Source organism: Cynocephalus volans, chromosome X (genome assembly GCF_027409185.1).
Source record: "Cynocephalus volans isolate mCynVol1 chromosome X, mCynVol1.pri, whole genome shotgun sequence".
NCBI classification, from domain to species: Eukaryota; Metazoa; Chordata; class Mammalia; order Dermoptera; family Cynocephalidae; genus Cynocephalus; species Cynocephalus volans.
The window spans coordinates 14,432,677-14,455,422 of record NC_084478.1 but is presented as its reverse complement, the minus strand read 5'-3'; the positions used below and the strand labels follow the sequence as shown (position 1 = coordinate 14,455,422).

Below are 22,746 nucleotides of genomic sequence, written 5' to 3'. Positions count from 1 at the left end.
TGATGTTCTTTTGCCTCTAAAAATTCAGAGAGGAGGAGTTGGGAACATCTGCGACCCGTGCCCAGCAATGCTCATTTCTGTTTCAGAATGCTTACTCTGTCTTTTCCTGATATTATAGTCTTGCTTTTAAATTTTATTAGGCTGAATCTCTTTCTTTACAACATTTTTCAGTGTATCCTGTAAAAAAAAAAAAAAAAAAAAAGTCCTAATCCTCCTTTTAAACATCAGTTTTATTGCAGCATGGGCTGCATTTCCCTTATTTGATCACAGTGTGGATTCCTGATTCACACCTCCCACATGTTAAGTTGACAGCTGCATAATCCCAAAACACATTCTGTCAATGATGAATGCCAATAGTTTATGGTGACATCCCAGGAATTTAATTGCAGCTGCCTGCTGATATGAGTGGTATCTTTACCATTCAGTGAGTTAAACAGACATATTAAGTGCATTTGTTGTGAGTACCAGATGCTAGAATGTTATGTTCTTACTTATTATAGTGAAAAATTAGAAACCACCCAAATGTCCATCAGTGGGGGAATGATTAACTAAATGATGGTACAGCGATACCATGGAATACTATGCAGCCCCCACAAAGAAAGTGGATCTGTATTTATGGACATGTGTCAGACTCCCCATTAAGCACTTTATGTGGATTGTTTCATTTAATTCTCACAACAACCCCATGAAATTTTTATTTTATAGATGAGGACATGGAGACTTGTCCAAAGTTGCACAGTTAGTAAACAGTGCAGCAATAGTTAGACTTGAGTTCTATGGACCCCAAATTCACTTCCTTATCCAGTTACACTCTATGAACTCATGAATATCATAGCTACATGCACTGTTGACTCTCTTCTCAGGGAGATTTGGTTCAAGATGGACATTGGTTTGCATAACCATGGAAAATAGAAAGAGACTTATGTAATAGTAAAAGCAAACATATCTAAATGTCAGAGCTAAATTACTTCCCAAGGACTAAGTTTTCTGTACTTTCCACAACTGAAAGAAGATTTAAGAGCATACACCAAGATTCTGGTTATATGTGCTATCCAAGTCAGGGATTTTCATGTATTCTCAGAGCTGTAACTCCATTTAATATGTCAAATTATGAGCAAAGTAAGAGAGGAGTCATACTTTGGCTCATATGTAATTATTGATAATGTAAAATATCACTTGCATATTTGTTTTTACAAGTTCATGTTCTTTTATTATTTGCAGATGGACAAAAGAGAAAGAAATCTTTGAGAAAGAAACTGGATTCACTAGGAAAGGAGAAAAACAAAGACAGAGGTAAAGGATGAAATAACTAAAGCAAATGCATCTTCCATCGAGCATAATGGTTGCTTTTGGTGGGTTTTTGAATTGCATAGATTTACGTGGTTCAACTCTATTATGTAAAGCTGGATTTCCATGATGGAATCTCATTAAGGGCTGTTTTGGTCTACTCTTCTTTGTTTGAGTAGCTCTTACTGAATTGATGAATTCAGCTGGTTTTAGCAGAATGAGACTTTGGCCAAGTTTATGGTTCCAATTACGATTCTGGCCAATCAGTTATGCATAAAGAGAACCTGGTCGAGTAGCCATGGACAGCATCTCTAACACTAACCAGCTGTCTGGCAAATCCAGACAGTTAGGCAGGGCTAGCTAGATGAGAAAGAGCTTGGATTTGCCTACCATGACTACCGGAAGGGAACAGTCTCATCCTCTTGGGTTCCTGAAGATGGGTCATTCTCAGCATTTTTATGTTAGATCACATCATGTTTATTTTTTGCCCCATATGCTTTCGGAATTGTTGATTATCATCATACTGTTTTGTGTCTCCTTCTATGTCTATTTAGGGAACTGACACTTCAGCCACTCTTTCATAGGAATTTGTGGTCATTTTTAACTAATATTCTTTGAGCTCACATAATGGGCACCTGGGCCCCATTAGCACAGTCCAGTTTTTTGTGTCTTGTTTTTATGGTTCCATATGAAATGATTGTTGAGTGGTGTGGTCATATGAATGTATTTTCATTGTACGTGACATAGTAGATGAGTGTTGAATGAGGACAGTCATATGTCTCACCTTGGAGTTCTTTTCTATAATGATTGAATTTCTGCTTGAAAAGTAATGGAAGACAATGAAACTGGAGGTTGTAAAAATAAATGCATTGTGATTGGTATTGGGCAAGACCTATGCCACACCATTAATCTCAGTTTCTATACCCATACCTTGAACTGTGCCTAAAGTGTCATGACCTTTTGTTCTGTGGGCCAAAAAAAGATAAAGAATTCTAAAGAATCAAAAACCATTGTTTTCAATTAGAGAGGTTTCTCAGCCTTAGCACAACTGACATTTTAGACTGGATAATCCATTATGGTGGGGGCTGTCCTGTGCATTTTGGGATGTTTAGCAGAATTCCTCACCTCTACTCTATAGACGCCAGCAGCACCACCCCCAGCCAAAACACCTCCAGACATTTCAGATGTTTACCTCAGACTGGAGGAAAGGAGATGAAAGTGTCAGTGATCCCCTCCTCTGGGCTGCACAGTAGAACCCCTTGTGGTGCTTTTAAAAATTCCGATGTCCAGACCCCACTCCAGAGAGTCTGCGTCCACCTGTCTGCAGGGGTAGCTTGGGCATGGACATTTTTATGAGCTTCTGATGTGCAACTTCTAGGACAAGAACTCTGGTCTGTATTGACCAGGATACTCAACAGAGCATGTCCTATCCTAGCAGAATCTGCTGCTGGAATAATGAAGGTCAAGGGTTGTCCAGCTATCTATCATTGTCTGATAAATTGTATTATACTTAATTAGTTGATGTGTTCTCACCTTTTTTTTTTAATGACTTGGATATTAGTAGCCAGCATTGCTCTTTTAAATGAGTTCTTGCTCAGTCTATTCCTTCAGTAGAGCACCTTTACCTCTCTAGACTAGAGCAATTCTCCTGTGTATCACTCAGGTGGGTATTAGTCATGTATTATCTTTTCAAGTAGGTTTATTCTAGGGTGATGATATTGATATTGGAATTTAAATACTTATCATGTAGACTTTAGGTGATTCTTTAGCAAGTGCCCGAATAGCACTAGACTAAGCAGAATAAGCATTTTTGCAGGAGATAGTTTTCGTCTCAACAGAAGTAGATGCATGCATGCTTGCTTATATTGCATACAAAATAGCCAGTAGCAAGAGTGCGAATGAGCGGGGAAGGAAGAGCTAGGGAAGTAACCGACCAATATTCAGGGCCATAATACAGTTTCCAGACCAAATCCTATTTACATGAGCTCAGTGAAAACTCGGGAGTGCACTCTACTGCTGCACAGGGAGCTGACTGGGAAAAGGAAGGCAGGTCCTGCTGGTTCTAAAGAAAAGACACGTCGTCCACCCAAGTAAGGGGAGAAGTATCAGGCTTCATGGCAGAAGAGGTTGGTTTTTCAAAAAGGAGCTTTGATGTTGAAAAACAAGGTTTAAATGAAGGTTAATTATGTATATCATCTTTTCTGAACATGAAGCCCTGTGCAGGTCAACTCTGGGAGCTCTTACATGGATGTCCTGGGAACACGGCATGAAAGGGGTGGTGTGCTGGTCTGGCACAGTTGTATTGGTCCACATTATTTCCTTCCAGTGGAATATTAGCATGGGGGTTCATAACAGCTGCACATGTGAAAAATGATCATCATTTGAATCCAAAAGTAAAAGAAGAAAAACAGGAAACTCTAAATGACCTCTGGGGTTAGGTCATTTAAAAATAAACAGGAGCAGCTTTTTAGAATCGAATTGCTCTCCCAATAAAGAGTGATTCATAAATGTTTGATATGCTGCTATATTAGTTGATTCAATCAGAATGAATTATGTCCTGTATGTTATTTAATTGCCTTGGTATAATATACAGCAGATCATGTGACACTCCTGTGTCCCTCCTCCCACTTAAGCAGTGCCCGTGTGACTTTTCATTTCCATATGGAAATTAATTCAGGATTGACACTGGTTCAGAAAATGTATTTTCATACAAAACAGTTCCAAGTCTTTAATTTCTCTTAGTTAATTTACTTGACAACCAAAGTGTTTTTAAAACATTCAGAACTTCAGAAAATTTTTTTCTTGTGTCAAAAAGAAATGAGTTTTTTATGGGAAGGTTTAAAAATAACTACTTTGCTCTAGTTAATGTACTTCCTAATCAAAGCACATGGGGAATAGGTTTTACTGTGTCATAGCTTGGGGAGATAGGCTCCCTCCCACCAGGACATTTTCAGATTATGGCATATATTTATTGCCATAACATCTGGGGATAGTTCATTTCTGGCACCTTTTCTTATGTTGAAATCATATTATGCCATGTTTTACTGTTCCTCACTCTAAGTATGTCACTATTTGTGAGCTGTGAAATAACACTATACAGGAATATTTGATACAACTTTTATCTTTATAAAACAGTAGTAAGAAAATCAAGTACCAGTTATCACTATGAAGAAAATTCTCAAAGAAATTATACTGCATGCTGCCATTGAGTGCTATAAGAGAGAACAAGGGGGAGTGTGGTTCCAGGCAAGAGTAGGAAAGGGCCAGCTCACCAGGACTGTGTGGGCCATGGCACGGCTTTGGGTCTGTATGCTAAAAGCACTGAGATGCTATCCAAGTGTACTAAGGAGGGGCAACTTCATGGTGTCTTTAAACAGATTGCCCTGCTGCAGTGACAGACATGAACTTGGGATGGGAGTGACACAAGAGTGGAGGGAGGAAGGCCAATTAAGAGGCTACTTGGAAGTCCAGGAGAAAGACAATGGTCTCTTGGACTAGGGTGGGAGTGATGGTCGGAGTGGAGAGAGACTCTCTGGAAGTCTCCCAGATGCGGCACTGAGAGGCAGACAGTTGGGTTCATCTGGATTGGGGTGTTGGAGCACTTGAATTTGGAGGGAAGCAAAGATCAGCAGGGGCTAATGGAGCAGAGAAATGTGGAGGAAGGGTCTTTGTAACAAGATGAGCTGACAGAGCATGCCAGAAGGATGGGAGCTGTGGTCAGAGTAGGAGACTAAGTCTAGGGGGGAATAACTTCTGGTGAGGACAGGGTCCAGGGTGGGTCTAAGGGAATGGGTGACAAAGGTGGCATGTAGGAAAAGGAAAGAGGAAGAGGAACAGGTCAAGGAGACATGAGGACAGAGAGTCAGATGGGTCATTTAGGAAGACATCCAAGTCACCAGGAGGATGGTAGTTTGGGGGTGTGAATGCGAGTCAAATCAACGACAATAGAAGATGACAATGATCAAGAGACAAGAAGAAACTTGCAGTAGCAGGCTTCTGCCACAATGTGGGAGGGGGTGAAGGTCTGGAAGTAGCAAAAGGTAGCCAAGAGAATCACCTGCCACCTCCTGACCCTGTGGTTCATGGAGAGTAGACAGTCACTACTAATGAGGACATCAGGAAAAAGGTCTCCTTAGTGAACACGCACCATAGATCAGAACATGATATCAATCATCTCTGGTCCCAGCACAGTGAGTCTTGGGCAATGTCCTTGTGGTCTTTGAACTCGCAGAGAGTTGTGGGTGCTCAACACTTTATTTACACATAAAAGAGGGTTTTGATCAGTAGACCTGTGATGAGTCCTCAATTTCACAATAGCCATATTTTTTAGAAAAAATGCTATTCAGAGTCCTGCCTACATTTTATACAGATTAAGTAGGAACTGCAACACAAGCTTAGAGCATAGAGAGGTCTCCTTTCTGAAGCATGTAAGAGTCCTTAGGGCAAGCGACAAGAAACTAAAGAGGCTACATCAAAACTCTACCACTGAAAGAATAAACTCAGCCAGAAAAGAAAGTCTATTAGAAAGAAATAAAAATGTGTTATGGGTGGCTACATCTCTTGAATGCGAATCAAAGAGAAAGAAAAATTGGGGGAGGACGACTTCAAGTATTTCACCTGTTTAATTTGTATTCAGTTATTCCAATTTACAAATAGGGTGACAGACTTCCAGATATTAAAAAGATCCCAAAGTAAGCAATTTTTCTTCTTTTTTTCAGAGATATTAGAAATCTCTAAATGAGTCTGGTTGGGTTTTTTTTAATACGGAAAAAATGGCTAGGAGAAGACTCAATAGTCCCCACCTTGTAGTAAGTCCCTGCTGTGGGTGTACCTACACGAGCAGACATGTGTCACTTGCTACATTTGTCAATGTTCTTTTCGCTGCTATTATCCGCCATCGATGTCTGTATATTTCATGTAGCTGTCAGCCCTACCATCCACATTTCCAGACTTTCCTGATTTTTTTCTAAGTAAGAATATTTGATTATTTCCACAGACAAGATAGTGTTGATTTATCTAAGAAATCGTCAGGGTGCACAGCAGATGGGTTCCTAATTTTGCTGCTAGTGGAAATGACCTTTTATCAATAGTGAGTAATGGATCTTGCTACACTGTCCATATTCATCACTTAAAGGAGAAATTCCTAATTTCTTTTTAAAATTATTATATGTCACCTAGTTTGTTGATAGAGAATCGCAAGCAGCCTCTGAAAGTAGCAAAATTCTGAAGTTTTTATTTTTTACCTCAAAAAAAAATTGCATGTTTTGATAGAACCAGAGGTATAGGCTCTTCAAGTAGCATTTCTACTTTTAATGTTGACTTGGCCATTATCTCAGTGATGTTACAAATGTTGCCAAGGACCAAGTAGGAAAACCTTTTAAAGCCTGTTTCCACCTGATTTAAATGTTAGCTTTTTCTTTCAAAAAACAAACAACCTTACAATTATTTTCCCTTGTTTATGCTGGTTTTATTCATAGGGAAAAACAAGGGAGAGGCTCCAATTTGCTGCTGCTAGGAGACCGAATTTTGAGTCTAAAAGGAATAATGCATTTCATTAAATTATTAATGATTTTCAGCAGAAATCTGAAATATTGTCCATAAAATGCCTGGCCTTAAAGATGTAATGTATATGTATACAAATGGACTTTGTGTAGGGATCCAGAAAGCAACTGTATATCCACCTCCAAATAAAGCCATAGATTTCTACATTATGCCTCTTCCCGCAAATTGACCTTACTAGAGAATTTAACAAATTGTATCCTGGGCCTCCCACCAGATATTTTGTGGTGGAGTCCACTTCTGCATGTGGCCAGCAGAGTGGCTTGAGTGTAGATCATGAGGGTGACAGCCCCACCCAGCTGGCTGGAGATGGGATGTGGAGAGGACGAACACAACAAAAAAAGAGCAAACTTCTTTCTGAGCTGTTCCCAAGCTGCTCCTCTGCCTCTTGGGTTATCATTTCACCTGCTGCATCTTTTACTGGGAACCCCAAAGTGTGGCCAGTTACTGAATTGCAGCTTTCACTAACGCATCTCTCTGTTATAACGCATGATAGTCACTCGTTATATTTCTTTACGTGTCTGACTCTCCCCTCCTCCACCCCCCACGCTGAACCCCTCAAGAGCAAGGACCGGACCTTTTATAAGTCTGTGCCCCCATTGTGGAGCTTCTCATGGCACATAGTAGGTATTCAATAAATGCCTGTTGGATGAATGGACATATGCAAACTCCTCATGCCTTACAGTCTTTGTGGGCTTCTGAGACATATACATCGAAAACTAACTGTTTATAAAACTGCTCTTCATGAGGATAAAGTATTATCTACATTCTCTCAAAAATGTCATACTTCTCTGTAAAGTTATTTCCTTTAAAACAGACATGAGACATGTGGAGGAAAACTAGAGACCTAGATTTCTAAAACGTGTGTTTATACATATGAGACCTAGATTTCTAAAACGTGTTTAGACATCCTAGCCTTCTTTCTTGAAATGGAAACTTTGGCCATTCTGATCAACACAACAGTCATCGCTGTATTTTGACTGATGAATTAATCCTTTGAAAACATTCATTTGAATACATCTGCCCTTAGGTCTGAAACCTGAATGAGAGTATTCACTGGTTGGGGCAGTCTCTAAAAGTGAACGTCTGTTTTTTGATTCCAGAATTCATCCCGCAGGCATTTGGAATGCCCTTATCCCAAGTCATTGCAAATGACAGGGCCTATAAACTCAAGCAGGATTCGCAGAGAGAGGAGCAGAAGGATGCATCCGATTTTGTGGCTTCCCTCCTCCCATTCGGAAGTAAAAGACAAAACAAAGAACTCTCAAGCAGTAACTCATCTCTCAGCTCAACCTCAGAAACCCCAAATGAGTCAACGTCCCCAAACACCCCGGAACCGGCTCCTCGGGCCAGGAGGAGGGTGAGTTGGCCAGTGTTTCCTCTGACACCGATGCTAGGAAAACTGAAGACGTATAATGTTATTCTTGGAGTCTTTGTTCATGTGAAAACTGGATATGTAGTTTGTGTCCAAGTATCTGTCAACAACTCCATCCAAGGAGAATTTGCACTGGGCATGTGGCACCTGGCACACCCTCAAACCTTTCCCTGACACCTCTCAGAGCTGTTGGGTGTCCCTCCTTTGTTACCCCTGTGCCCCATGGTATCCTAAACATTGTGCAATACCACCATTGAGCCCCATCTATTGTAACCTGTTGTCTTGCCAGACTTTCCCACTAGACTGCCAGGCGCGAGGGCAGGGCCTGGTGTTTTTGTTAATTTCTTAATCACCCTTCTGAGAACACGCCTCACCGAATGAATTGGCCGCAGGTCTTCTTAAACCATTAGAGTTTTCCTGATCAAGGGAGCATTTTTTCCTCCAGGAGAACCACAGAATCCTCCATATATCCTCTTTCAAATCAATACTGTAACCATCTGGTACCAATTCTTAAGTGAGTACTATGTTCTAGGCACTGCGTTATTATTTGGCATTTCAAATTTCAAACCTGGAAAGCTGAGTTTTTCAGACAAATTGGCTGGTGATTAGATAAGCCAGCTGATAAGCATCGCTAAACCTTCCTAGGTTGCTCTCCCTTTCCTCTCACCTGCAAGCCCTAAATCTTTGCCACCTCCAGCCATTGCAGACTGCTCTAGTGGAAACCCCAGACACTTCCCATTCAAAACCCGCATTTCTCCAACAGCCTCCAACATTCAGGACTTATTCAAGGTGGAGGGAGACCTGAATCACTGCTGTTTTTTCAGTTTTGCTGAAACACCAAAACTCTAAATTTGAGCTTTCGGAGAATCTAGGGCCCAAGCAATGAGCCCCCAAGTGCCATCTCCTCTGTCCAGGCCTTGCTAGGACACTAGAAGCCAATTTCCTCTACACTCATTGAGGACAGGTGGCTAGAGCAGACACGGTGGGTTCCCCGCTCCCTTTCCCTGAGCATTTACCGTTCCTAGCACGCCGGCTCACCTTCCACCTGCCAGCACCTCATCTGTCTGATGGCCAGAAGCACCTGGACCATGCAGATGGCAGGCTGTAAGTCTTGAGGAGAGAATGTCACCTCCCTGCCCCTACCAGACACTGCCCTTAATCAGTGATTCTTGAGACTTGGTATATAAATTCCCCAGCTCCCTCACTCCTTCGTAGGGGTGGTCCTGCAACACGTGATCTACATTGTCTCCTAGAGTCCTTCAGGGAGCATGACCATGGGCTTGACTATGCTCCCTTCCCTGGCTGCCCTTCCTTTCCCATCTCATTTCCCCACTCTTCTACCAGTGTTTCCTGGGACCAACCCACTAATAAAGCACTTTGTGCTGCTTCTGGGGGAAACTAAGACCATTTTATAGAATTTTCCTGTTTTTAAAAATCTACTTCCTAGAGCCCCAGGAAAGTGTTTTTTTTAATTCACAAGACTTCTCTGGCTTTACCTCATTCGTTGAGTATGTGATCTTTTTCTTGTTTCAAGCAATGAAGTGGTTGGGGCAAAATGTTTTAATTATATGTTTCCCATCTCTCATCTTCCATTTGGAAAATTTTGTCTATTGTGGAAATTGTAACTGTCATTCCCTTACCCTGTGTTGTGGAGGTTTCCTAACTTTTTCAAAAGGCATTTTAAAAATATATACAAACAGCACAATGAATAAAAATCAAGCAGTATTATTTCAAGTGTGATGAATAGTCATGGGCAAAAGGATTTATTGGCTAGCATCTGGAAGCAGCCGTCTTTCTTTTCTGTCTGTCCTCTGTTCATGTCTGTGTGTCATTTGTAGGGTGCCATGTCAGTGGATTCTATCACAGATCTTGATGACAATCAATCTCGACTACTAGAAGCTTTACAACTCTCCTTGCCTGCTGAGGCTCAAAATAAAAAAGAAAAAGCCAGAGATAAGAAACTCAGTCTGAACCCTATCTACAGACAGGTGCCCAGGCTGGTGGACAGTTGCTGTCAGCACCTAGAAAAGCATGGTAAGTAGACTTGTCTGCCAGCAACCATTCATCCAAGCATCATTCACTGAAGCAACCAATTTCAATTCTGTGTTCATTTACTCGGGCTCTGGACCAAGATCTCCTTTGGGAAGAAAGTGTATGGATGTGAGTGTTTGCTTAGGAGATTACCAGGATAAACAAGATTGTGGGAGGAAAAAAGCCAACTTGATGGTATTCAGACTGCTCAGCCCCTGAGAGTCCTCAAAAGTGACCCTGAAGGCCAAGTAATTTAAAGGAGGGCCATGTCTGTTAGGCTGGGTCTGTCCCCAGGTCCCCCTTCCAACAGAGCAAAGCCATTTTTATTTTTTTTTTATTTATCGAGCTTACTCACAAGGTTTTCTTTTTTCTTTTTCTTTTTTTTTTTTTGACATTTTATTTTATTTTATTTTTTTATTTTTTATTTTTTATTTATTTATTTTTTTAAATTTTATTTTGTCGATATACATTTTGGCTGATTATTGCTCCCCATCACCAAGACCTCCCTCCCTTCTCCCTCCCCCGCTCCCCCCCAACAATGTCCTTTCTGTTTGCTTGTCGTATCAACTTCAAGTAATTGTGGTTGTTATATCTTCTTCCCCCCCCCCCCCGGTTTTGTGTGTGTGTGTGTGTGTGTGTGTGTGTGTGTGTGTGTGTGTGAATTTATATATTAATTTTTAGCTCCCACCAGTAAGTGAGAACATGTGGTATTTCTCTTTCTGTGCCTGACTTGTTTCACTTAATATAATTCTCTCGAGGTTTTCTTTAAAAAATAAAAGTTCAGGTTGGCTGACTAGCTCAATTGATTAGAGTGTGGTGTTATAACACCAAGGTCAAGGGTTTGGATCCCCTTACCAGCCAGTGACCAAAAAACAAAACAAAACAAAAAAATAATAAAAATAACACTTCATTTTCTTTAAAAAAAAAAGATTTGGAAATAATTGCTTAAGTGAATAAAAAATATGTCATTTTTGAAAACAGATTTGCATATTGCTATTTGCATTTTTGTGGAAGATGTCCACTTAAAATTTCTTTACAGTTACCCTCTTGCAGCTCAATCCCAGTTAATACATTGCCTTTAAGATGATGTACAGTTCTTTAAAAATATTTCTGAAATTTAGACTTCTGGCTTATTAAACCGTCATTCCCATAATTTAAATTTGTTTGCTATAGTGTTAGCATACATCTTATGGCCATGTGAAGTTTCCTAATTACTTTTTTACTATAAAAATAATATGCTCATCATAATAAAAAAAAAGGAAACAGAAAAGCAAAGAAAATTCTGAGGATACATGCAGACATAAATACCATTAACATTCTCTTCTATTTCCTTTTAATAAAAATGGGACTTTATAAAAAAATTAAAGGTATATCTAAATTTCTTAATAAGCTTATTATATATGGAAATCACTGGACAATATATGGGTGACTTAATAAAATTAATGTATTGAAACCTTATTTGTTTATATAAAATTTTAAGTGTAGGTTCTTCTATTTTCTTCAGCTTATCTTTCACATGCCTTGTTATTCTTATGCACCTTAAACATACTCCCCCCACCCTCCTTGTTTATCTGTCTGCCTTCTCCTTTGGAAGTAAACTGGAAGTCAAAGAAAATATTTTAGTCATTTTGAATTCTCAACACTTAGCATCATGAATAACACACTGTAAATGTTCAGTAAATGTTATTTGAACAGAATTATTTAAACTGTAGCTCAGCAACTGAAGAATTCAGTACTATGAGTATGTATATTCAGCCTAAATTTCTCTAGGAGGTAGAAAAAGAGACACATACTTTCAGAATTATATTTTTTTCTTATAAAGAGTATCGAAAGTGAACTGTAAGCATTTAAAAGAATTCTAAGCAAGAAGGTTGTAACCCAATCACTCAAAACTCCAGTACATGCTGAGTAACTGCTTTTGTGAACGAAAGCATGGTATGTCTTTTATCTTCTTCTTGAAAATAAATTGTCATGAATTACAATTTATAAAATAGTATTTCCTTTAAGTGTATTCAAAAACAGGGCAGTCCACTTTCTTTTTTGGAAGAGTTAACCTGTGGTTTAGGGCCTAAAGGCAAGAAGATAATCTGGTTGGCCTTTCAAGGCCCTAACTCTATTCCAGGTTTCCATGGTATTTCAATAAATGGCTCCAGAAAACTAAGGGACACCTTCAAATTTAACAGATATTAACCTTGGCCACTTTAAACCAATGAAAAAAGAGGAAACATCAAAAGCATTTCTTTCATATAAGACTTTATTTGCCTGTTTTTGAAATGGGTAGCAGAGGGGCTTGAATCACTTTAGCCTTATAAACATTTGTCAATGGTGTTTACATCCTCTCCCAAACTGGCTGTGGACAATAGACTGGTGCCATCTGTATTCACGTACACAACCCTTCCTTTATTTCACCCACATGCTTTCTGTCCTATTAGGTCAAAATTGCTTAAGCATTTGCAATTTCCCAGAAGCACACATTTCCAAAAAAACAGACAAGAATATAACAGAGTCCAACTATATCTTATTTGACTGGGATTTAGGCTGGTTTGGGGTGAGATCTACCGCTCATTGTGCCGGCCCTGGTTTCTCAAAGACCCCAAGCCTGAGATTCAGACAATTCTGGGTCCAGTTTGCATTTCAGTTTTTGATAAAAAGGGAGAAAAGTGATCACATCAACTTCTGGGACATGACACAGAGTCACATTCCTTTGCCAGATCCATGCTTTTTTTTGATATGCATCTGTTTTTATCAGTGACTATCTTAAGTCATGGTTGCTGAATGCTACGATGTATCTTCTCTTTGAGGAAAACCACTGCAAGGTTATGCCAGAGAAAGGCACTGGCTATCTAAATATTGTCCCTTGCTCTACCTAAAATAAATAAATAAATAAATAAACTACATTAAATTTTAAAAAAACCTTAGAACAGGTTATAGTCAATTGAGATACATAGGAATTAAAGCCATCAGCACTCACTAGTTACTAACTAGTAATTTTTTCACCATAGTCATTGTTACTGAGTGGAGAAGTCCTATAATTGAGGAAATAATATCACAGAAACAGGCATTTCTGAAGAGCCTGGAGAAATTCAGCCAAATGAATAGTCCCACCTGTGTAGAAAATACACTATTTGATATCTGGCTTCTGTAAAACTTCCAACTATTCAAAACCATGTAGAATAAGAAGATAAGTGTAGCCAAAATTAAAATTACTAAGACCTACAATTATATCAGAATTTTCTATTTCACACATAGAAGACTCATTTGGTTCACTGAGGGCCTATTTCTCTCTATATGATAGTATATGCCCAATCCCATACTAAGTAGTCGATTTGCATTAATTAGTTGAATCATTGCTCAACTTTTGAGGTGGGTGCTTATTATGCTCATTTTGCAGATGAAGAAGTATAGTTTTATATTTTACACCAAATGATTGATTATCTGGTTTTCAAGGTCCCAGAGAGGCAGGAACAATAAATTGGGTTGGGGGTTGGCTTTAGTTGTAAGGCAGACAAATTGATGGCCATAACAGGCAGGGTACAGAAGTCCTTGGAGAACAGAGGCAAAGCAACCTTCCCACCCAAGGGTAAAGCACCAATATGTGCTTATGTGAATCAGCGGTAACTAGCCTCTCACTATGATCCTTTCAAATTATTCTGGAAATTCAGGATAGCACTTATACGATATAGAACTGAAAATGGGGTAGTTATGGACTTTTTTTCTAACTAAATACCCATGGAGAATCAACTTTAAAAGGATTATATTTAATTCTAAATGTGGCAAGAGCATAAAAAAAGTATACTAAAAGTATCCATTTCCGGTATAAGAGCAATAATCAGTTATGTACTATAATAATAAAAGAATTCATATTAATATCAAAAATATACCCAGAATATCTGTAATAATAAGAAAAAAATTTCTGTGAAGAAAACTGCAAAGCTTTACCAAGAGATATAAAACATGACTCGGACAAAGGAAGGTGTTTAGTTTGTTTGGGGATGGAAAGAAATAATGTTATAAAGATCTAAACTTTTTCCAACTTAATTATATATTATACTAGTCAGAATTCTTTTAGTGGCAGGAGAGAGGAACCCAAGTAAAACTAGATTAAACAAAGCACCCCCCCCCCAAAAAAAAAACCCAACAATTCTTATTTATTATGGTGGGAGGTGGATTTAGATACAGGCACAGATGGCTCCAGGATTTGTTACGCCATGATTGCTCTCTGTCTGTTTGCGGGCTTTACTCTCAGACCAACCCTCCTCCTGTGGCCATTAGCAGCTCTAATCTGGCATCACTCTTATAACGGATTGTCCCAAATGAAGCCAAAACAAGCCACCAATGAAAGAACAGATATAAATGATGCTCATCAGTGGGATGATTAATGGCTCCCATACAAAAAGGAGAGCCATTCAGACATCTGTGCCCCCTGAAGGCGGCACGAGATATCTTTTATGAAGTATTCTTGCCCCTAAATCACACCTGAATGAGAGAAAACGCTAGCTCTCACCATCTCTTTACAGGACATACAGGGGAGAGAGGAACATTGTAAATGACATATTGGAGTGGCAAATCCAGACAGGGAGATCCTACAGTGGGCAGCCAATGCTATTTCTTCATCTAACCATTTATAAGGGAAAAAAATAAACAGAGAGGAGAAACAGATTAAGAGACTAAAAGGCACATTGACCACATCACAGTTTGTGAGCCTTATGTGGAAGTTGGCTGGAAATTTAATGTTATTAAAGAAGGATTGTTGGAATTTCTCTTATGTAGTAGTGATATTATTTGTACTTTTTAAGAGACCTAATATTTTAGAACTGAGTTTCTCAGCCTTGGCACTAGTGAGGTTTAGGGACAGAATACTCTTTTTTGTATACATTGACCCTATCATTCCACATCTAGGACATGATTCTAAGAAAATCAGAAATGTGAACAAAGATGTGTACACAGAGTGGTTCATAGTAGGGCCACCTATAATAGCAAATCAAGCATGTGTGTTTTGGGGGGACCTATACGTCACTCATGGGGAATATGGGGTAAATTTTGGTTCATTCATACAATAGAATATTTTGCATCCATTTTAAGTGACATTTACAAAGAATTTTTACTGGCATGAAAATTCTTGTGTTATAATATTGAGGGAAAGCAGTAGCATTCTGTCTATAGACAGATATTGTGTGTGTGTGTGTGTGTGTGTGTGTGTGTGTGTAGTGTGATCTCAATTATGTAAATACGTATATATACATGGAGAAAAGTCTGGATAGAAATAAACCAAAATCTTAAGAGTGATTATTTCTGCATCAGGTATTTTTAAAAGTATATTGTTTTTACATTTTTCTACATTTTATAGCTTTTCTCTAAAGCAGTACATTTTAATTATGATCAAACAAGAACTGTCTATTTTAAAAATTCATATGAAATTCACATGGAGGTATTTCTGAATAATGAAGAAAATGTTGCACTATTTTCTTTCATATGGAAAAGGTGTAGAAATACATTACATGGAAAACTTTTCATCAGAAATGTTGAATATGAAACGATTCTGGTGCGTAAAGGGCTAGCCTTTTGGTATCTGGAGAATATAGATACTGTGGGATAAAGAAACCTTCCCGGATGCTGTCAAGTCACTATTGTTCTGCATGTCACAGCCCCACGCTGGCACTCTGCTCTGTTTCTATTTTGATTTCCTCTATTTTGATTTTGCTTGTTTATTTGCAGGACTCCAGACAGTGGGGATATTCCGAGTTGGAAGCTCAAAAAAGAGAGTGAGACAAGTAAGTGAAAAGTGAAGATTAATTGTATATTTCACTTGACTTTCAATTGAATGACATTGTGCAAAGTTAAAGTTTATGCAAATTCCCTTTTGAATGTCTTTTCTTTACCCTCCAGTCAATTATAGTATAATCGAGTCCCAGGAGGTCAAAGGCAACAACTCAGAAGCTCAGAAAGGTTGTTGTAGAGTTAAGATCAAACACTCAAAACATGAACATGTCTGAATGTGTCCACGCAATGTACACCCAAACAAATCTAATCTATAAACATCTTACTGAAACTGTAAAAGCAGGAGATTCGGGCAGTGCCTAATCAGTAAGTGATGGTAAATAGAAAACAATTGTATAGAACCCATTTTTACTAAAATGCAATATAAAAGTGCCATTAACATTCTTTTCACATAAGATGCTGTGTTTATAGCTTTACTTTCTCAAAAATAAATAATTCTTATTAAGTTTCCATGGAACCATTGATCCCCAATTTTTCAGGTAGAGACCGCCCCCCCTTGGCTTCTTTCAGCTCTATGCAACATTTTTGCAACAGAGGTTTAATAGTAGATCTTCAGGATTAGGTTCCTGTGATCAGGCAAGTGTCTGTGTTCATGATGGTTCTATAAAAGGCAAACCATCTTTTGTAAAAAGAGTTCATTTGTTGGTGAAAGAAATTTCCCTCTGTTGGTTCCAACAGAAGGAAATGGACTCAGCAACTTGAAAACAAAGCCAAGAAAATAACTTTTAGTTGGATGAAGCTGAAGAAATTGTATTTGTTTACATTATGGAAAGTAACTTAAATAAATGCCTCCTCATATATCTTTTTTGTAAAAAGGGCTTTCAAAAGAAGTATGTTTTCTGATTGGTTGTTTGGTTTTTAATCTTAATTCTCACCCAAGAGACTATTAAACAATATTTATTGTCCCACAACAGGACTTGCAAGAAGGGAGTACAGTAACATTTCTTAGGCCTCTCACCTGCAGAATTGCAGAATATTTTCAGAAATATTATCTCATTGAATCCACCCACCTGCTGTAAGAGTAGCCCCTATTACCCACTTCTTTCATCGAGGCTTAGAGAGATAAAGAAATTAATTCACAATCGCATAATTTAACCAGTCGCTCTTATTCATGGGCCAAGCTCTTTGCACAGTTCGTCCTTTCGGCATGTGTGTGTGCTCAGGAAAGAAACACAGTGTATCTGAATGATCACAAGTTGGAGTGTGCTGATGGAAGCCTTCTTCTTTCTGGCTGCTTGATGCATGCTGATGGCAAGTTGTTTGAAATCAATGAGCAATGTAAGACCGTGATAGGTATTCATCAGGTAGACAGGTGGCGAGTACCAGAAATTATTCATCAGTTACATCTGAATCCACCAAAGGGAAAACCTTTGCATGGAAATTTATTTAAGGATTACTCAATGAAAGGACAGTTAGTGCTTAGTTAGAATTAGATTTGAAGTATGAAATATATACTGACTCACTGAGCATTTTATTTTGTTACCTCATGTCTTGGCACCCTGCACTTTTTCTTTAGAACACTAGTCACAGTAGAAAGAGCTGGTCATGTGTGGGATTACCTGCTGATCTCCAGTCTGCAAGATGAAGGAGGGGAGGGACTTGGCTTTTTTGCTCACTAGTGAATTCTGAGGGCCTATAGCAGGGCCTGGTACATAGGAAACGTGCAGTGGATCTTTGCTGAATGAATGGATAAATGAATGAACAAATGAACTCATACAGAATTTAATTGCACAGTGTAGACTCATGAATTTACATAGTTATTTCTACAGCAGAGAACAACGCATAAGAGAAGTTGAGCTATTGGAGATGAAAGTAGGGTAGAGAGTTTTCACTCCCTTCTTTCCCCCTGCTGTAAATGCTAACAAACCTAGTGTAATGATTAAGGCAGGGGATCCTGCTGGTAACTGTTAAGAAGGCTACTTTGACAAATCTAAAATAGCTTGTGTTTAGTTATTGTCATCTTTTAAGCCTTAGTTATGAATATCTTATTGGGGTTTTTAATTTCATTGTTTGCAGAAAAATCTCTTGCTTGCTTGTTGAATACCTTAGTGAAATATCAAAATTCCAACATGGCAGGATCGGTGACAGGCAGCACTGCCGTGTAACAGATCAGTTCCTCCCTCCCACATTCATAGTTGATCTAGATTTTCTTCTGCTCCTTAGCTCTTCCTCCCAACCTTCTGGTTGTCATTATGGAACCCTTCTGCTTACATCATTAACAGTAAATGCACAGATAGTTTCATTTGATAATGCACTTAAAATATATATATTCATGGCTGGGTTGTGTAGACTCTGCAGATCAAAGAGACAAGTTGCTTGTTTCTCCTTCCTGGGGTCTGTGCAGCTGGTCTTAATACCAGCTGTTGCATGTCAAAGCACTTCTTCTGCTCGGCACTGAATGTTGGGGTATGGGGTTCTGTGACTGCCACTTGAACTGTTATTTTTCTGTTATATTAACTGTTATAGTTACGTGAGGAATTTGACCGTGGGATTGATGTCTCTCTGGAGGAGGAGCACAGTGTTCATGATGTGGCAGCCTTGTTGAAGGAGTTCCTGAGGGACATGCCGGATCCCCTTCTCACCAGGGAGCTGTACACAGCTTTCATCAACACCCTCTGTGCGTAATACAGCCATCGTGTGTGCAAGTGTCCCTGGAATACTGGGATGTACAACTTACTCATCAAAACTTTGTGACTCTATTTTCTGATAACATTTTTGTCCTTATTTATTGGTCTCAAATGAGTGGGCTATTTGGGGAATTTTTTGAGATTTACCCTGGGGAAAATTAGCAAGAAGAAAGTTGCAATAGAATGAATGGAAATAGTCAAGAAGAATTTGGACTGCTTTCAAATGACCCCAGGACAGTAGAAAGTGCTGTAAATGGATGTGTTGGAGTACCAGGAAGAGTTCACACTGAGTCTGTGCCTAAAAGTGAGTTTATAATTCTGGTACAAGGAAGAAGGGAGCTACAAGAACCCAGAGTGAGAAAAGCAGACAGGTAATATTTTAGGGGAAGCAAGATGGCATAACCCAGTGCCAGGACTTTCAATATAGCTGCTTCAAGACTGTAGACACTGATCCCATGGAGGAGAAAAGGAGGGCACAGAGGAAGAGGGACACAACAGAGAGAAAAGACACTGTCTTTGTGCTGTGTCTTGGTTATTGTCAACAAAAAATCTGTCCCTTGTGTTTTGTTCAACAGAAAAGAGCCTCAAATCCATTCTAAACTCAAAATTTAGAACATTCACGAATTCTCAGCCATTGTTAGTAACTATTTGCCAACAAGGAAAGACTGAAATCCATAAAGTAGGTGATGAGTAATCCCAGGGAAAGGAGGGAGAAGAAAGTAAGGGAGATTTCATTACCTTTCTCACCTGGATTATAATGATTTTTCTAGATGTTACATTTCCCCAAGTCTAATTTTTCTTTATATCTTTCACAGAGCCTCGCCACTAAATTGCTAGTGAGTGGGAGAAGGCATGCCCTGGGACTTGCCTTGATAGCCCCTTCTTAAGACAGCTGGGAGGAGGCCTTTCCTCCGTGCATGAATGGTGCCAGCTCCTCTTTTACTTACGTACAGCCCTGTCTTTGCCTTGCTTAGTGTTGGAGCCGGAGGAACAGCTGGGCACCTTGCAGCTCCTCATCTACCTTCTACCTCCCTGCAACTGCGACACCCTCCACCGCCTCCTACAGTTCCTCTCCATCGTGGCCAGGCACGCCGATGACAACATCGGCAAAGATGGGCAAGAGGTACGACCCTTTGCTGCCATAGATGCAGTGACTCTTCCTTTCTCCCATTTAAAAAGAGCAAGCCACCCATAAGGTCAAACATTTCAGCTGGAGAAAATAACACCTCCCCTTCCCCAACCTATCTGTGTAGGAAGAGAACTAACAAAGGGCCTCTCTGGAGGGACGGTTCCTAAGAGCACAGGGCCCATTAACCTCCCTGTATGTTTCAAGGATGGTTCCAAATGAAGCTGTTGTTTTCCATGATGATGCATGACTTCAGACCTGGAATTTCCATTTGTTAGAACAAGACAAACATTGAGCTACAGAGGTGTTTGCAACCATGCAAGAGTGGAGTAATGAGGGTGGGAGCAGATTGTTGTCCTTGTAACTGCTTTTATCTGCATCTTTAACTTGGAGACCAATTGTGATGTCACTTCTTTATTCTTCCAATTTGTCCCTGGAGCTCCTCTCTGCGCTATTGACAAGAAGTCTAGTATCTCCCTTTTGATGGGTCCTTTCTCTCCTTAACCCTCCCCCCAAAATAGGGACTGGCTCAATGCAATGGAGGGTTAGTCCTTTTTCCAAACCAGGTGTACAGGGAACTAGAAGGTCTGATCTGCTGACCGTTGCTATTGCGTCTCAATGTCACATGGTGTCAACTGCTACAGGCAGGTTCTGCATAGTCCCATGGACCCATTAGGGATATTCTTGTTTGACCTGGTCCCCACTCAGGCCTCAGTGTAACCTCCCCCAAATCTGAGGTCTTGGGCTCTGGTTCTCTTTGGTCACACTCATATGGTTCAAGATGTTTTTTCATCCTTAAAGAAGATGCTGGCCTTAATTTTAAGTGGCCTATTATTTAAACTTCACAGAAGATTAAGTTGCCTGATAATAGAAAGGGGGCCTAACAGAAGCTCCCTTTCCCTCTTTGATACCTCGCAGCCATACTTCTCCCTGACCTTGAATCACCCAGGAGGTCTCAGATCCTTTAATGTGCATTGTAAATCAACAAGAAGGGGCCAGAGGCATTCCAAACTTAACCCCAAGACCTTTTATTTAAATCCTTGCTAAGCAGAACTCAGCTGTCTTGTGGATTCAGTTCTGTATTTGTCAAATTGCTTTCCCAAAGGACCTGGTCCTATATAATTTTTTTTCACTCTCATCCGGAAAGGTGATTCTGCATTTCTTCTGCTCTTCCTCCCTGGGGGGTGTGAGATTGGAACTTTCCTGAGTTAGCCATTTATGTCTATAGTAGTTATAATTAGTGAAACTCCTGCGGCTTCGGGTTTCAAAATATGGCGCTGACACTGTGTTTCAGCATGCATAGCTCTTCGATGGGTATACTGTAATTCTCATAATTGTTGAGTGGTTATATTACCTGTCTGAATGTCAGCCTTTCTCAACTGCACATACAACAGAAGCTATGTGGAATCATCTGCCTAATCGCTGGGTGAAGGCAGAGTCCCATTTTTGTAGGTATTTCAATTGCTCTTCTTCATGTTTCTTAAGTATTATGTGAGGAGAAGTTGAGTCTCAGGTGATGGAGAAGACATTGAAGAAAGCTAACAGTTTGATCGAGCTCACTATTGCCTTTTTAGAGTCATTTTCAGACATTCTTTCAGTCCAAACTCTGAACAAGACTTGGTTGTCTCTGCCAAAAAGAAAATATTCTTGGATAGGTAGAAATGAAACAGCATGCTGGAATACTAGCTGCCATTTACGTCTGTTCTACCATGTGCTGGCTTTGTGCTAGGGGATTCGCACCACCAGGAATGAGGTGGTGGGAAGGCTGATCCTGGGGGCACACAGTGTCACAGCCAGTGGTGCCGAACACTGGAGAGAGGTCTGCGAGAGCCCCCGCAAACCTGTGGCCAAGTGGCACAGTCTGAGCGAGTACTAATCCTGTTCCCCTTGCCTCTAACCCCGGGGCCACGCTGGGGAGGGACGTGGTGGGGAGAGAGATGACAGAGAAGTGGACTCAAAACTTCATGTTAGTTGTAGAAGAAAATTTCTTACAAAACAAACCCCACAAGGAACACCCTATATGATCACAGCCACAGATCAGTTTTAGCAATGATGATTTTTGCAAGGCACTAGAAATTCTTTTTTTTTTTTTAATGGGGGAAAAATGAGAGGAAAAGACCTTTACAAGTCTATATATAACAATGTAACCTTATACTTGCATGTCTAATCAAATTGAAGAAATTAGCCTAACTGCCAATATCAAGATGCTGATTTTAATCCATGAAAATTGTGTTCTGTGCCGATTTGTATTTGCTGCATTCCAATAATCCTCTTCCCAGTCAAGAAAGATAGCACTGTCCCCATGTTACAGAGGTGGACACTGAGGACTGGAAGGGTTAAGTGACTTATCTAGGATCCCCCAGAGAGCCTCCACTCAGAATTGTACGAAGGGCACATTGGTGCATTTCCCAACTCTGGGGGAGGTACCACGCACCCCATAGTCACTGCAGATTTGCACAGTTATTAGGACAACATCCCAGCAGATAATAGTAAAAGACCTTGAGGAAGGCCATCCTTTTTCTAAATTACACAAAGTAATCATATTAGCTAGTGTTCATGTTGGTCCCATGACTAGTCAGGTCCCAACTGTGCCTCAAACTCAAGCCAGTCTAACTTACTGTGAAAAGAAATACAGAATAGAAATTAGAGGAAAGTAAGTAAAACTCCATGGGGGTCTAGTTCAAGGTTTCTCAGTCTCTGCACAATTGATATTTGGGGCCAGGTAATTCTGTGCTGTGGGGCTGTCCTGTGCACTGTAGGATGTTTAGCAGCATCCGCAGCCTCTACCCACTAGATGCCAGTAGCAGCACCAGCCCCTTCTCCCCCCACCAAGTTGTGACAACCAAAGTTATCTCCAAACACTGCCAAGTCTCCCTTGGGGGGGGGGGGTTGAGTCAAAATCACTCCTGGTCGAGAACACGTGGTAGCCCTATAATTCACTGGCCATGTATTCTTGGATAAGT

The 22,746-nt window shown here is 39.9% G+C and overlaps 1 protein-coding gene across 1 annotated transcript in view; it reads left to right on the top strand.

Annotated features, from left to right (window-relative positions):
• ARHGAP6 (Rho GTPase activating protein 6) overlaps window positions 1-22,746 on the top strand; it is a 483,079-nt gene that overhangs the window by 421,232 nt on the left and 39,101 nt on the right. Inside the window, exons 3-8 of the mRNA XM_063083843.1 lie at window positions 1,222-1,293; window positions 7,950-8,206; window positions 10,060-10,255; window positions 15,968-16,023; window positions 18,497-18,647; window positions 19,632-19,780. Coding sequence (XP_062939913.1) covers window positions 1,222-1,293; window positions 7,950-8,206; window positions 10,060-10,255; window positions 15,968-16,023; window positions 18,497-18,647; window positions 19,632-19,780 — 881 coding nt within the window. The remainder of the gene's footprint in view (window positions 1-1,221; window positions 1,294-7,949; window positions 8,207-10,059; window positions 10,256-15,967; window positions 16,024-18,496; window positions 18,648-19,631; window positions 19,781-22,746) is intronic.